This window comes from Hyposmocoma kahamanoa, unplaced genomic scaffold (genome assembly GCF_003589595.1).
Source record: "Hyposmocoma kahamanoa isolate Upper Pololo Valley unplaced genomic scaffold, ASM358959v1 202, whole genome shotgun sequence".
In the NCBI taxonomy this organism is placed as follows: Eukaryota; Metazoa; Arthropoda; class Insecta; order Lepidoptera; family Cosmopterigidae; genus Hyposmocoma; species Hyposmocoma kahamanoa.
The window spans coordinates 8,037,610-8,050,565 of NW_020653726.1; the positions used below are offsets into that span (position 1 = coordinate 8,037,610).

The 12,956-nt window shown below is 36.6% G+C and overlaps 1 protein-coding gene across 1 annotated transcript in view; it reads right to left on the reverse strand.

Moving 5' to 3' along the window:
* LOC113227105 (transport and Golgi organization protein 1) overlaps positions 1 to 12,073 on the reverse strand; it is a 15,391-nt gene extending 3,318 nt beyond the window's left edge. The window contains exons 1-7 of the mRNA XM_026459982.1: positions 11,897 to 12,073; positions 10,033 to 11,820; positions 9,476 to 9,675; positions 7,314 to 7,605; positions 5,298 to 5,494; positions 3,616 to 3,747; positions 2,838 to 2,986 (exon numbers count right to left, since the gene is read on the reverse strand). Of these exons, the coding sequence (XP_026315767.1) occupies positions 2,838 to 2,986; positions 3,616 to 3,747; positions 5,298 to 5,494; positions 7,314 to 7,605; positions 9,476 to 9,675; positions 10,033 to 11,820; positions 11,897 to 11,993 (2,855 nt within the window). The 5' untranslated portion in view covers positions 11,994 to 12,073. The remainder of the gene's footprint in view (positions 1 to 2,837; positions 2,987 to 3,615; positions 3,748 to 5,297; positions 5,495 to 7,313; positions 7,606 to 9,475; positions 9,676 to 10,032; positions 11,821 to 11,896) is intronic.
* Between the last annotated feature and the right edge of the window lie 883 nt (positions 12,074 to 12,956).

Genomic DNA, 12,956 nt, shown 5'->3' on the forward strand with positions numbered 1-12,956 from the left:
GCTAAAAATGTCGATTACGTCAGTTATGAGGGCAGCATGTGTACACTACTTACTACCATGTTCTACGAACACAAAAACTATTCACTAAAAATATTTTTTTTAAGTAACAAATAAGTTTTTAGCCTCACTGGCTCGGAAAGACTTTCTTTCTCATTAGAAATCTGTGCGCAAAAGCGTTCTTTTGACGCATCGATTAGAAATAAGAGCCATCCAAGCCTGGCGACTCATCGGGTAAATGGGACTTATTTATAGGACGCACTATAAGTTTCCGGGACTGGCAACTTATATGAACAATATTTAAAAAGTAATTACAACATTTGAAAATGGAACTCTTTGCTTGTAGAATACTGTTTGTTTCATCTGACTGTCACTTGTTTTTACATCGCGACGTCTTTTCAGAAATTGGTTGTCTACATCACGATGGATTTAACACGCGAAAATTTTCGTAGTATGATTTTCTACGACTTTAAGTGTAATTTAACAGGTCAGCGGAGCTTCGCTCGACTTCAAACTGCTTTGTAAAGCGCCATGCAAGACGACAATTTATAGCTGCTTTGTAGTATTCAAACGCGGTCGTGTTAATCTCAGTGACGAATTTCGTGTTGGTTGCCCGTCCACTGCTGTAAACAACAAAAACATCGATGCTGTGCGCCGTATGCTCAAAACAGACAGGCATGTGACATACCAAAAGATTCAGGCATCTTTGGGCATAGGCATGAGTCAAATACAATCAATACTACACAAACATTTGGGTGCGAAAAAGCTGTGCTCTCGGTGGATCGCACACAATTTGACTGAGGCTCAAAAAACGGATCGCGTCACTCGGTGCAATGCCATGCTTACCAGATTCAACGAAGGGGCGTCAAATTCGGTTTGGGACATAGAAACAGGTGACGAAACATGGATTCATAGTTACGATCCCAAAACAAAGCAGCAATCGAGCGTATGGGTCTTTCGAGAGCCGAAACCAACCAAAGTGGCGCGCATGCAAAGTGCCTCTAAGCGGATGATTGCTTCTTTTTTTAATAAAACTGGACACGTGGCTACTGTTGCTTTGGAGAATCGTTGTACCGTGAATAGTGATTGGTACACGACCATTCGTTTGCCGGAAGTTATTGACAAACTCCGTAAAAATAACCGTAAACGCCGTATCATCTTGCACCACGATAATGCCAGTTCTCACACGGCCAGACAGACAAAAGAATTTTTGAAGGTGAACAACGTTGACCTTATGATAATAATAATAATAATAATAATAACGCACACACTCAACATAGCCCCGCACTAGGGAAACCCTGTGTCGCGGGTGCCATGGACACACACATTGACAACCACAAATTACACCCAAACTCACGAGAGAAATAAATGTAGGTCATACAAATATTTCGCCCGGCCCGAGAATCGAACCTGGGACCTCTGCGTGGCAGTCCGGCATGGTAACCGTTCGGCCACGGAGGCAGTTAAAGTTAAGTTATGAGCCATCTCGCGTACAGTCCCGACCTGACACCTTGTGACTGTTATTTATTTCTAATAAATATTAGAACCAGTTATGCGGTCAACGATTTTCATCACCCGAAGAGGCTGTCGAAGAGTATGAAAAATATGTTTCAGACATTGTCAGAGAATATTTTAAGAAACAATAAATTCATTTCTGACCATTTATAGTATATTTTCTTATTTATTCCGGAAACTTACAGTGCGCCCCGCGTATCACTTTTAAATATCAACTGTCGTTTACACTGAAATAACAAATTAGAAATCTGAAATAGTACAGTGCCAACAACTGGCCTGTGTGTACGTCTCCGTATATTCCAAAAATATTCTGTATTTATTGTAATACTGATAATATCTCTAACTATATGGGGCTGTTCCCTTCGGTGGTGTGGTAAAAACAGTAAAACATCTAATTACAAAACAAACGGTATCGCATTTCATAAGTAAATTAAATATTAAATTATGTAATTTTTCAATTTTGGTCCATTTGAAGTGAAACAATTGACGACACCCGTCAATTGTTTTGAATTCGGACTGGCCCGTCGGACCGCAGTTGCCACCACTACGATATGGCAGAATAGTTTTCAAACAAATATAATGACATTTCGTCTATATTTCAGGTTATATACGCGATGTTTCCACGCTAGCGTGGAAAATGTTATTGAAATTCGAACTTGACAAAGGACTGTGGTGCTCCTAACTTTTTCGTTCGATGAAAAAAAACATAATGACACGTTCAACTACGTTGTGTGTTTCCCTCGGCAGCAAAGTTGTTTTGCGTCTCGTGTCTTGAAACCCTCGCTACGCTCAGGATTGTAATCTTAGGCTCCTGCGCTTGCTCTGGTTTCAATACAAGCACTCGCGTCAAACAACAACTGCATACATTACACATTAATTTGACAATCATAGCTAATTGTGTTTATTAAAATTGAATCTTACCTTGCTCAGGTTTCAATACAAGCACTCTCGTCAAACAATAACTTTGCAGCCTTGCATAACAAATAACTATTATGTTATATAACAGACAAATATGTGACAACTCAAAATTGTCTGCAATTTTAATATTGTTAAATTTCTATTTTTTTTATTTACCTAGACGATTGGACGACCTGGGTAGCCCAGCGGTTTGCACTCTGGGCACTAGATGAGGAGGTTCCAGGTTCGATTCTTGGTAGGATTAATTTGGGGAAATGAAAATTTTTAAATTGGTTCTGGTATGGGTGTTCTGGGAAGTGCCCCAGAGTGAATTGCGTTGCTCTGGTACACTTAGTATAGGGAATTATTACCTACTTTGAAACCAGGCAATTGGAGTAGTTGGGGCACAGTATTATTATTTTACTTACTTCATAAGTTCTCCTTCTCTCTCCTGGAAGTACTTGCCGAGGACTTCGAGTCTGGTGAGGGCCTCAGAGGCATGCTGACTAGTAGTGCGCAAGGATTCTTGAGCAATACGAAGCTCTTCCGTTAGGCGACTTCTTTCTTTATGTTCTACCTGTAAATAATATTAATTCATTAGTACTACGTAGACAACTCTTGAATGGAAGTGTCTGGTTTACAGTTGCACGTTAACAAAAAACGTTCGACCGTATAAATAGGAAAAAAATTTAAATCAAAACTTATTTTAGGCTACACTTGTTTGCTATGTACGACATGAATGACCACAGCATTGCTTATACATTTTCAGTTTCAGCTGATGTGTGCTGTGCTGTACAAGATGTTTTATGTACTACATAAAATGTTTATTATTATTTTTTGTTATGAAAGAGACGGGAAGAACAAGTCGTGCGCCTGGTGTTTAGCGACACACCTGTCCATAACAATTGCAGTGCCTGTAATTTCACCAGCACCTTTCGAAACCGGAACGCAGTAATACTCACATTACTGCTTGGCGACTGAAATAGGTAAGGTGGCAGTAGCTCCCCGGACGAACTCTTTCACAAGGAGCTCTACTGCTACTAAAGACAGTATGGACTTGATGCTTCCCAAGAGCAAAAAGCAACTAAGGTACTAATAATGATTGCATGGTACAACCGCAGCACGATATAGCAACAATAAATTTCTTGAAACAACATTCATTCGTCTCACGACAAATTTTGACGTCTCATGAGAAACGATGAGTACCTCATATTTGTTCTCGAAAGATTTCTTTTCTTCCAAAGCCTTTGCCAACTTAGCTTTGATTTCCGTATGATCGATCAACGACCCTACATCGACGTTTCCTGACAATCCATTCTTCAACTCTTTTATTGTATCCTGGAAGAAATAGTTTAGACTTTAGACCTACAATGAATTATTGTTGGATATTGTGACTACAATGTGAAGAAAATTTGCAAAAATCCAATTTTCCTAGTAAGCACTGGCAGTATCTATCATATTTATTGTCTATTACTATAATTGCTAATATTTTAATATAATATTATCAGTGATCGGAATAGGTAGAGTTTATTTACCTAAATTTCCATGAACAGAGACGGAAAGTGGAGACTGTCTTACGACTACATTTGTTTCTCCCGGATTTTTTCGGGATTCGGGAAATCACTTAGGTACCTATATAAAAAATGTACGTTATTTGGGATAGGTAGGTTTTTTTACATAATATCAAGTGACGGGACGAAGAAGTATGATGGTAAGCTACACAGTCTCTCCATAACAGTTGCAGTGCCACTCAGAGCTTTAAATCGCAATGAACTGAGGGGCACTGCCACTGCGCCTGTCACCCTGAGACATAAGTTGACAAGTCCCATGGTCTGTAATTTCACCAGCACCCTTACCCTTCAAAACTGGAACACAGTAATGCTGACATTACTGCTCGGCGGCAAAAATAGGTAAGGTGGCAGTGCTTTCCTGGACAAACTCTTTCACAAGGAGCTCTACTGCTACTAGGTTGAGTATATTTATGAAAATTTTGATTTTTTTTGTCGAGATTTCCTAAATATTATAATTATATAACTCGCCGCAAAAGTTTAAATAAATATTGTCTACCTACTAAATATCCCAAATAACGTCAATTTTTAATCTACTTGAGTGATTTCCCGAATCCCGAAACATCCGGGGAAAAAATAGCAGTCTCCACTTTCTGTCTATGTTCCTCGAAGTTTAAGTAAATAAACTCTACCTATTCCGATCACTGCTTATTATATACTGCGCAAAAGGCATGTGTTAAAACATGAGATTTCACATGTTCCTTTGTACTAATGTGTTTCTTATTTCATAAAAATATTTTTCAATGAATTTAAAATATTTTCTTTAAGCACATAATATCAACAATCTCTTTTTGTTTCTTTTCATGTTTATATGTATATGTAATGTAACAGCCCTCATAGCGCATTCTCAATAATAAAGTGACAAATTCGAAAAGTACAATTTTTGGGAAACTGTCAAAGTAAATTTTAAAGAATTAATGTACGAGACATTCGTCATATTTGAACTAGCCACTTTTTAAAATGTTGTATTTGTTTTGTAAAAGTTACATTTTCAATTTCAGCACTTTTTCATAATGATAACGATAACGGGTTCGATTTCCTGGAGGATCAATTTGGGGAATTAACTTTTCTAAATTGATTCTGGTCTGGGTATGTTGGGAGTGTGTCCCGGAGTGAATTTTGTTGCATAGTACACGGTTTAAGACCCTAGTTTAAGATCAGGATGTGTTGGGAAAAAAAAATGTGCTTCATAAAAGTTTGAATTGCAACAACCTCAATGTTTTTGTAACAATAAAACAATTGTTTGTTTTATAAAATAAGTGAATTGTTTTTATATAAACTTATTTCGTGAAATTGTTTTCAATGTAATAATACACTCACCTTTAGTGCAATAATTTCGTGTTTCTTCAACTCATTATTATTACATGCTTCCTTTATTTTCTCATTAAGTTCATCTAATTTCTCCTTTTGTTTTTTAGATTCTTCTAAAGCAGCCTCTGCTGATACATATTTCAGCTGGAAACTGTCTCTATCTCTACTCACTGTTATCAATTCTGCTTCAAATGCTTGGATTTTACCTAAAATAAAAGATAAAAAACTCTGTTATCTTAGATTATGTGTATCTATTGAAGTATTTGAATAGATTTTAAATTTTAATTTCCTTTTAATGCTTTCTTTTTACTATTGAAATATCATGTTTTGACACAATTAGAAAAAAGTAATGTTTAAGTATTTTGTACACTTAATGACTACACTGTAACAAAATGACTAAACTTTTGCAAAATTTTAACTTCTTATTCAGAAGTCAGTGTAAATTAAATGTATTAAATATTTTTTTCTACTCCTGTACTTTAATCTGTTAATTATAATGTTACTCTTATTAGTTCTGATTCAATGTGTGTATTTTGTCTATGGCACTCACAACACAAGTGAAAAATTTGATTACAGTATTACAGTTCTGTACATAGTGGATAGACAAAGACTAGTATTTCTTTATACAGAACTATAATGAGTTTCGAAAAAGAACGTCGTATTCTTGCTAACAAAAAATCAAATATGCCGATACTCACATGCTATACTGTATTTGAGTAGCGGCATATTTGATTGGTTAAAATGGTCAAAAAGTTTTGCAACGGGGCAAAAACAAAAAAATTATTGGTTAAAATATAAGCAGTCTCTTCTTTCTCACTCTTTGGCCTTTTTGCTTCTTGCCCGTGGACCACCAACAAGCTTTTGTTTAGCTTTCGTGTAAAAGAGGCTTATGGTGGAACCTTTACCTAGCCTAATAAATGAGTTGAAATTTATTAAGAAAGAACTGCCTTTGCTGTCGTGCATTGTTAACGAAAAATAGAACCAATCAAACTTTGGACCATATATGTTTTAATTGTAAATTTATTGCCATAGCTTCAATGATCACCTGCTGGAAATATATAGCAAACCTGAGGATATCCCGCGCTCAACAGAAGATCTATTGAAAAACATAGAAGCTTATCCTGTCCTATACAACTACATAACATCAGCCCTTCATAACTTATGAAATAAACTGAAAAAAGAAAACTACAGAACAGGCGCTGGTCGCCTTTGCCATTAAATGAATGAAAAATAAAATTTTTATGAAGAGGCTGTATGATAAAACCTTTGCCTACCCAAATTAACGGGTGAAAATTAAAAAAAAAGAAAGAAAAATGTTAACAAAATTTATCAACAAACGCAATTTTAAAAACAAATTTCAACTCATTATCATTTTTACATTTTCTTTTTCACTTTACTCGACTTTAAGCACTCCTATTATGCAATAATTGCATAAAATACTATTTTATTGCGTTCCTTTAGATGTGTTAATGAACATATATAGCTTTTTATTCAAGCCAGTTTTGATTTACATACAATCAATATTTTGGTTCATAAAGGTTATTCAAATTTCATTTGCTTTAATTAACAACCATAACGCACTTTTACTGTTGTTTCGAAATTGCGCAACCGAAAGAGTAGTTTTAATTAGGTACGCCCAAATAAGCGTTTTATTATTGTTTGATTGTGCAATTTTCGTTAACCATGTTACGAAAGCTTGTTTATATTCATGATAACTAGGTACAATCAATGTAGTGCCTCCGTGGCCGAACGGTTACCATGCCGGACAGCCACGCAGAGGTCCCAGATTCGATTTCCGGACCGGGAGAAATATTTGCATGGCTTTCATTCATTTCTTTCGTGAGTTTAGGTTTAATTTGCGGTTGTCTATGTGTGTGTCCATGGCACACGCACATTTTTTTTCCCTAGTGTGGGGAAATGTTGAGTGTGTGCGGTATTACATTATAATTTAATATATACATTCAGAGTGTTTTTAGACATAGTGTCATTATGCTATCTATGCTCCAATAGAAAATAAAAAATTACCATTCAATTCTGCAATTTGCTCTTCAGAGTTTGTTCTTTCAGCAAAGAGCTCACTAAGAGTATTTTCTACTTCACCCAATTCCGCCTGTAGTTCACTTGCTGTATTCTCAGACACTCTTAGCAGTTTCTCATTATCATCTAATGACGTCCTCAGTCTTTCATTTTGAGCTTTCAGTTCATTAATTTCTTCCTTCAACGATTGGACCATGTCGTCCATACCGAAAGAACTGTCTTCAATACCCGCTAATTTTGTTTTAGTAGCAGTAAGTTCCTCTTTAAGGATCTCACACTCCTAGGACAGAAAATAAAATGAGATAAAATTTTAGATATATAATATTTGAATGTTTCCATAAAACACTTCATAATTATTTATAAACACACTTTGTTCAGCTTGTAGCCTTGCCTTGGCAAAAAGAATGTCCCAATGTAAGGATAGTGAAGGAAAAGGGAATTCGAGAATGATTTAAAATTTTTTAAATAAGTGGGATGATGAAGAAGGAGGTCAGTATTGTCAGAAGTTTTCTGATTATTATCATTTATGCATTTATTGTACCCATCCTAACATTAGGCATACAATGATAACACTATGGCTCTACACAGCGGTGATAAGGACCCATGATCAGTTACGGCGCGATAGTACGGTGGCCACGAACCAATCTGACGACCGCAACCGACAAGCTGGACAAATTCCAAAGACTAGCCTGCATGGCAACGACGGGCTGCATGAGGACAACTCCTACTGCGGCCATCGAAGCGATGCTGGCCCTGCGACCCCTACCACTGTTCATCAAACAGGAAACAGCGTCAACAGCAGTGCATTTAAACAGAGCAGGCCTTTGGAAGCACATGAGGACCCCACATACAGAAATCCTTTACATAACTGTTAAAGAGAAACTGCTACTATAGGCGGCTGTGGATCGGATCCTGAAACAATACATTTTTGACAAAAAATACAAGATACAATTCTTTGAAGATCCCATCGAATGACTGAATCCCAGAGAGGTCTGTGTCTTCACTAATGGATCAAAAACAAATTCAGGAACAGGTACTGGGGTATTCTCAGAAGACCTCAATATCAGGATATCAACACTGCATGGTGACCACAACACAGGGCTGATTGTATGGGTATCAAGTTGGCAGCAGAAGCAATCATAGTGAGAAGAGTAAAGAATCACTCCATTTGAATACTCTCCAACAGCATGTCAGTACTTCAAGCACTGGACGGCTATGACATAAACTCAGGGCTCATTTACGAACGCCATTAAACACTCATGGAGGTATGTATATACAACCACGTAACCCTACAGTGGATTAAAGGACACAGCGGCTCACGTGGCAATGACGCAACAGATGAACCAGCCAACAAAGGGTTGAAGACAGACGCTGTAGGACCAGAACCAGTAATGTCCCTCCCCTACCAGTGGTCAAGAACAACTATACACAAAGGTACAAAATCTTTTCATAATAACACATGAACAACCCTTACGATTTGTAGGCGAGGGAAGCACTCCTCACGCTCAACGCCAGTCTATTTCGATAATGAATCAAACTTCAAATGCAAGAGCTTCGCACTCTAACTGCCTGCTGCTCTAACTAACAGGTCATGGTCCATACAATAAACACCTTTTTAATTTAGGTATCATGGACAGCCCTCTATGCCGAGCGTGCATGGAGGGGGAGGTAACGGCCGTGCACATCCTACTACAGTGTTCCGGCTTGGCCAACTATAGGGCGAAGTACCTTGGAGTGCCGAGGTCGCTCCCCGAAATCTTCAGCAAACCGAAGTTGCTGAGATTCCTGGAGGAGCTTGAGTGGCACGAGTAGGACCCTGCACCCACCACACGCAAAATAGGCGCTGTGTCGACGAGTTGATTACACCAGCCCATTGCACCAAGTAGGCATACAATGTTCCAATAGGTATGGTGAAACTGTACTTATTTTGTAACTGTTAAAGTTCGTACAATATGTTTCAACAAATAAACCAATTATGAATTGTTTTTTATTAATTTCTATAAATGGAGTAGTCATATTTTTTATTGGCACTAACTTCCTGATATAAATATGAAATAGTTTCTATTTAGTACCTTAAAACATAATAATATATAATTATAATATAACAGATATTAAGTTAATTTTAGATATTATGTTTATAGATTTATTACCTTTGTAGCAAACAACAAATCTCTCTGCAATGAATTGATATTGGCTATAAATTTGCTGTCCTGCCGTCTGTTGTCCAGATAGTAGTATCCCAAACAGAATAGCAATACTGAGCTTGCAGTTGTAAGAAGGAATGTGAGAAGACGGTTGTTATGGTCTGTAGAGTTGCCATCGCAATAGTCATCTTTGTAACAAGTATTCCCTGAATGAATAAAACGTTAATATGAAAAATTTACATAATTTCCAATCTGATAGTATGTAGTTGACAAGTTATTTGGCCTTGGTATGTATTAACAAAGAAACTAGAACAGAAACCCTTAAATAAAGAAAATTATTTGTAAGATGATACTAAGAATGTTAGTTGGTATTATAATAATTATTAGTAGCTATACAATAAAAAAAAATTTTGAAGTATATTCAGACTTAAATAGTGCTCACTTGTAATAAGAAATGTGCCCATAAGAATAGTACCATACTGGCAAATTAAATTATTTTGTGTTACCACTAACACTGAAAATGTACACAGAATCTAATTAAAAGAAAAGTAATAATCACTTACCAGAAGAAGCAAACAGGGCTTTAGTCTCTTCTTGAGAGTTAAAAGCGTTTGTAAGATAAGAGACAAATGAGTACCAAGATAGAACATCAACTTTATTTTCTGGTTGATCAACATCAGCTGCGCCATCTTCTTTACTTGGAGGTGCATCAGTTGACCATAAGCTGGATAGTGTAGTGAAGACATTTGAGAATAAACTATGATCTTCATCATCTTCTCTTATGTAAGTAGCATCATTTATTCCATCGTCTGCATTTCTTCTGTATTCATCAAATGTTGCTTCTGTTTTGGCACTGTCATAGTCTAGTATTTGGTCATAACTGGTTGTAATAGACTCCTCAGTTGTGTCTGTAGATGGTGTTTCTGAGACACTTTCAGTATTCTCATTAGGAGTTAAAGTTGAAACAACAGTATAATCTTCAAGCACATCAACAGCCGGGATAGTGTCTGCTATAACATCTGAATTTTCACTTGTTTGTGAATAATCAGAATTCTGTTCTTGGCTTTCTTGTATACTTGCAGGAGAAAATATCTCTGGGGCAGGTGTTACATAAGCCCCTCCAACATTCTCCAAAGAATCTACAGGTGTTGGTGGTACTAAAGTAGGAATAATATCTTGATATTGTTCTTGGCTAGAAATTTCCGTTGCAATTACAGGTGTGGTTTCGTCATTAGTGGCTTGGTTTGTAGTTTCAACAACAGCTGGAGGTTCTTTAACATCAGCACTTGCTGAATTTGCATCTTCTGGCTGTAATGCAGGGATGGTTTGAATAGTAGGTTCTTGCACTTGACCATTCTCAGCCACTCTACGATAATTTTGCAAATAGTCATCAGACAAAGCATCTCCATAGTCGGGCTCTTTTTCTTGCGTCGGTTGTTGCTTATCATAACTGTCCTTGTATTCTGAATATTGTTGTTCAACAATATTTAGAGCTTCCTTGGAAACATTGTTTTCTACACTATAATCTCTATTTTCTACAGAATTTGGTACCAAGGTTTGTGGCAGTAAATCTATATTTTCAGGCACTTGAGCAGCTAGTGAGGCTTCTCCACTAGCAATGGATTGTGGAGTTGGAAGGGGTTCAATGGTTGGAACATTTTGATCAACATTTCTATGAGGATTCAATTGTTCATGAGTAACTATGGTTTCAGGAATGTTTTGAGTTGGTCGATCTGGCCCTAATGCATCATCATAATCGGCAGAATTTTGTTGTAGTGTTCCATGTATAGGTGATTCAGTCATTGGCTGATGTAAAGGTGGTGGAGTAGTTGGCTGTGCATAATCATAATCAGTAGGGAATGATGATGACTCTATAACTTGTTGACTAGAATTCTCATCCATTGCATTTGTGTTTTCAGGACCTTTATCAAAAAGAGCATCAGCATAATCTGCATTTAAGATTGGTGGAGTAGATTGGTCATGTGAAAGCTCTGGTGGGTGAGTAGTGCTGTCATATTGGCTATTGTCACTGGTTGCTTCACCTGAGTAAATTGTGGTTCCTTCGACTACTTCATGGACTTGCTGTACTCTGTCAGGTAGAACTTCCTCAGATCGTTTTTCTCTAACTTCAGTAGGTAAAATATGTTCAGGTTCCTTAACAAATACTCTACTTTCCCTCAAAAATCTGTTGCTCACAAAACCAGATTTACCGTCAATGGTTGCATACCACAAGTCAGGATTAGTACCAGCTGACTTCATTAAAATGATAGCTTCAGCATTCCCGCGAAATGACATTAGGTCTTTATCGCCGCTGTTATAACTCAGCAAGGTTTTCGCTTTTGATATCGGCTCTGGAAAGATTTAGGAAACGTATGTGAGACATATTGAAAGAAAGTTACACATGAAAACATCGTGTAAAGCACTCACCATTACATTGCGGATTAACACAATATACTTTATCAGGCAGTCTACAGTGGTGCACCGAGATAAATAACATAAATATTGTAAGTTTCAACACAAACATTTTCGCATTATAGCAAATCTACTAATAATATTCATATAAAATTCTCAAGATAAGCCACATCATCTGTCAAATCGCTCGGTCGGTCGTTTCGTTTGACGCACAACTTCAAATGACTGGTTAAAATAAAGATGGTTCTTTTGATCACCACTTCATAAAAGATTCGCAATTTATATATAATTTACAGTTTCAGATAGTTTTTATTAAAAAAATAATTGTTACATAACAGTGTCCATTCAACTTCGTATCATAATTTATCAAGTGCAATAAGAGTTTCTACATGCAACGGATCGTGATTATAATAATGTTTTTGACTCTACAAGTATACAAGAAGTTCAGCGGATTCGCTCTGGACCTTTTGGAGGGAAAAGTGTCGTTTTTATTTTGACTTTCAATTATTTTGTGAAATCTAGTTTAAAGTGGAATAGGATAGTGATATTGTGCCTTAATCGAAGATTAAAACCCGAAATTATACGAATCTCAAACTAAAATACCGTATCGGCTCGTTCTAAGGAATCCCGAATCAATCCAAGCACGCCGCCTCAAATTGCCTATCCTCTTTGTGGCGGCCATATTTACAGAAAAACTTATTTTTATGTTTTCGGCTGAAGGACTTTGTTTCCATGGCCAGAAATAAATTAAAAAAAGCACTGTTATTGTTTTTTCTTTCGTGTGTGGGACATTCTTATGCGAGCAAGTTGATCAAAATGTTTGAGAACTCATACAATACTGCCTCAAATTGTACAATGAAATTCTCGAATAACCTAAGCATTAATTGCGAACGTAATTCGCACATGAAACCAAATAATTTCGTAACTGAAAATTGTGGAACTGAGAAAACACAATTTGAAAATTAAAATAAAATAAAAATTGAATGGATTTTATTTCCAATAATGTGATTATTTTTATTTATACATAATACTCAATTAACCATTTGTATACGAGAATGTATATATTGGTTTCATT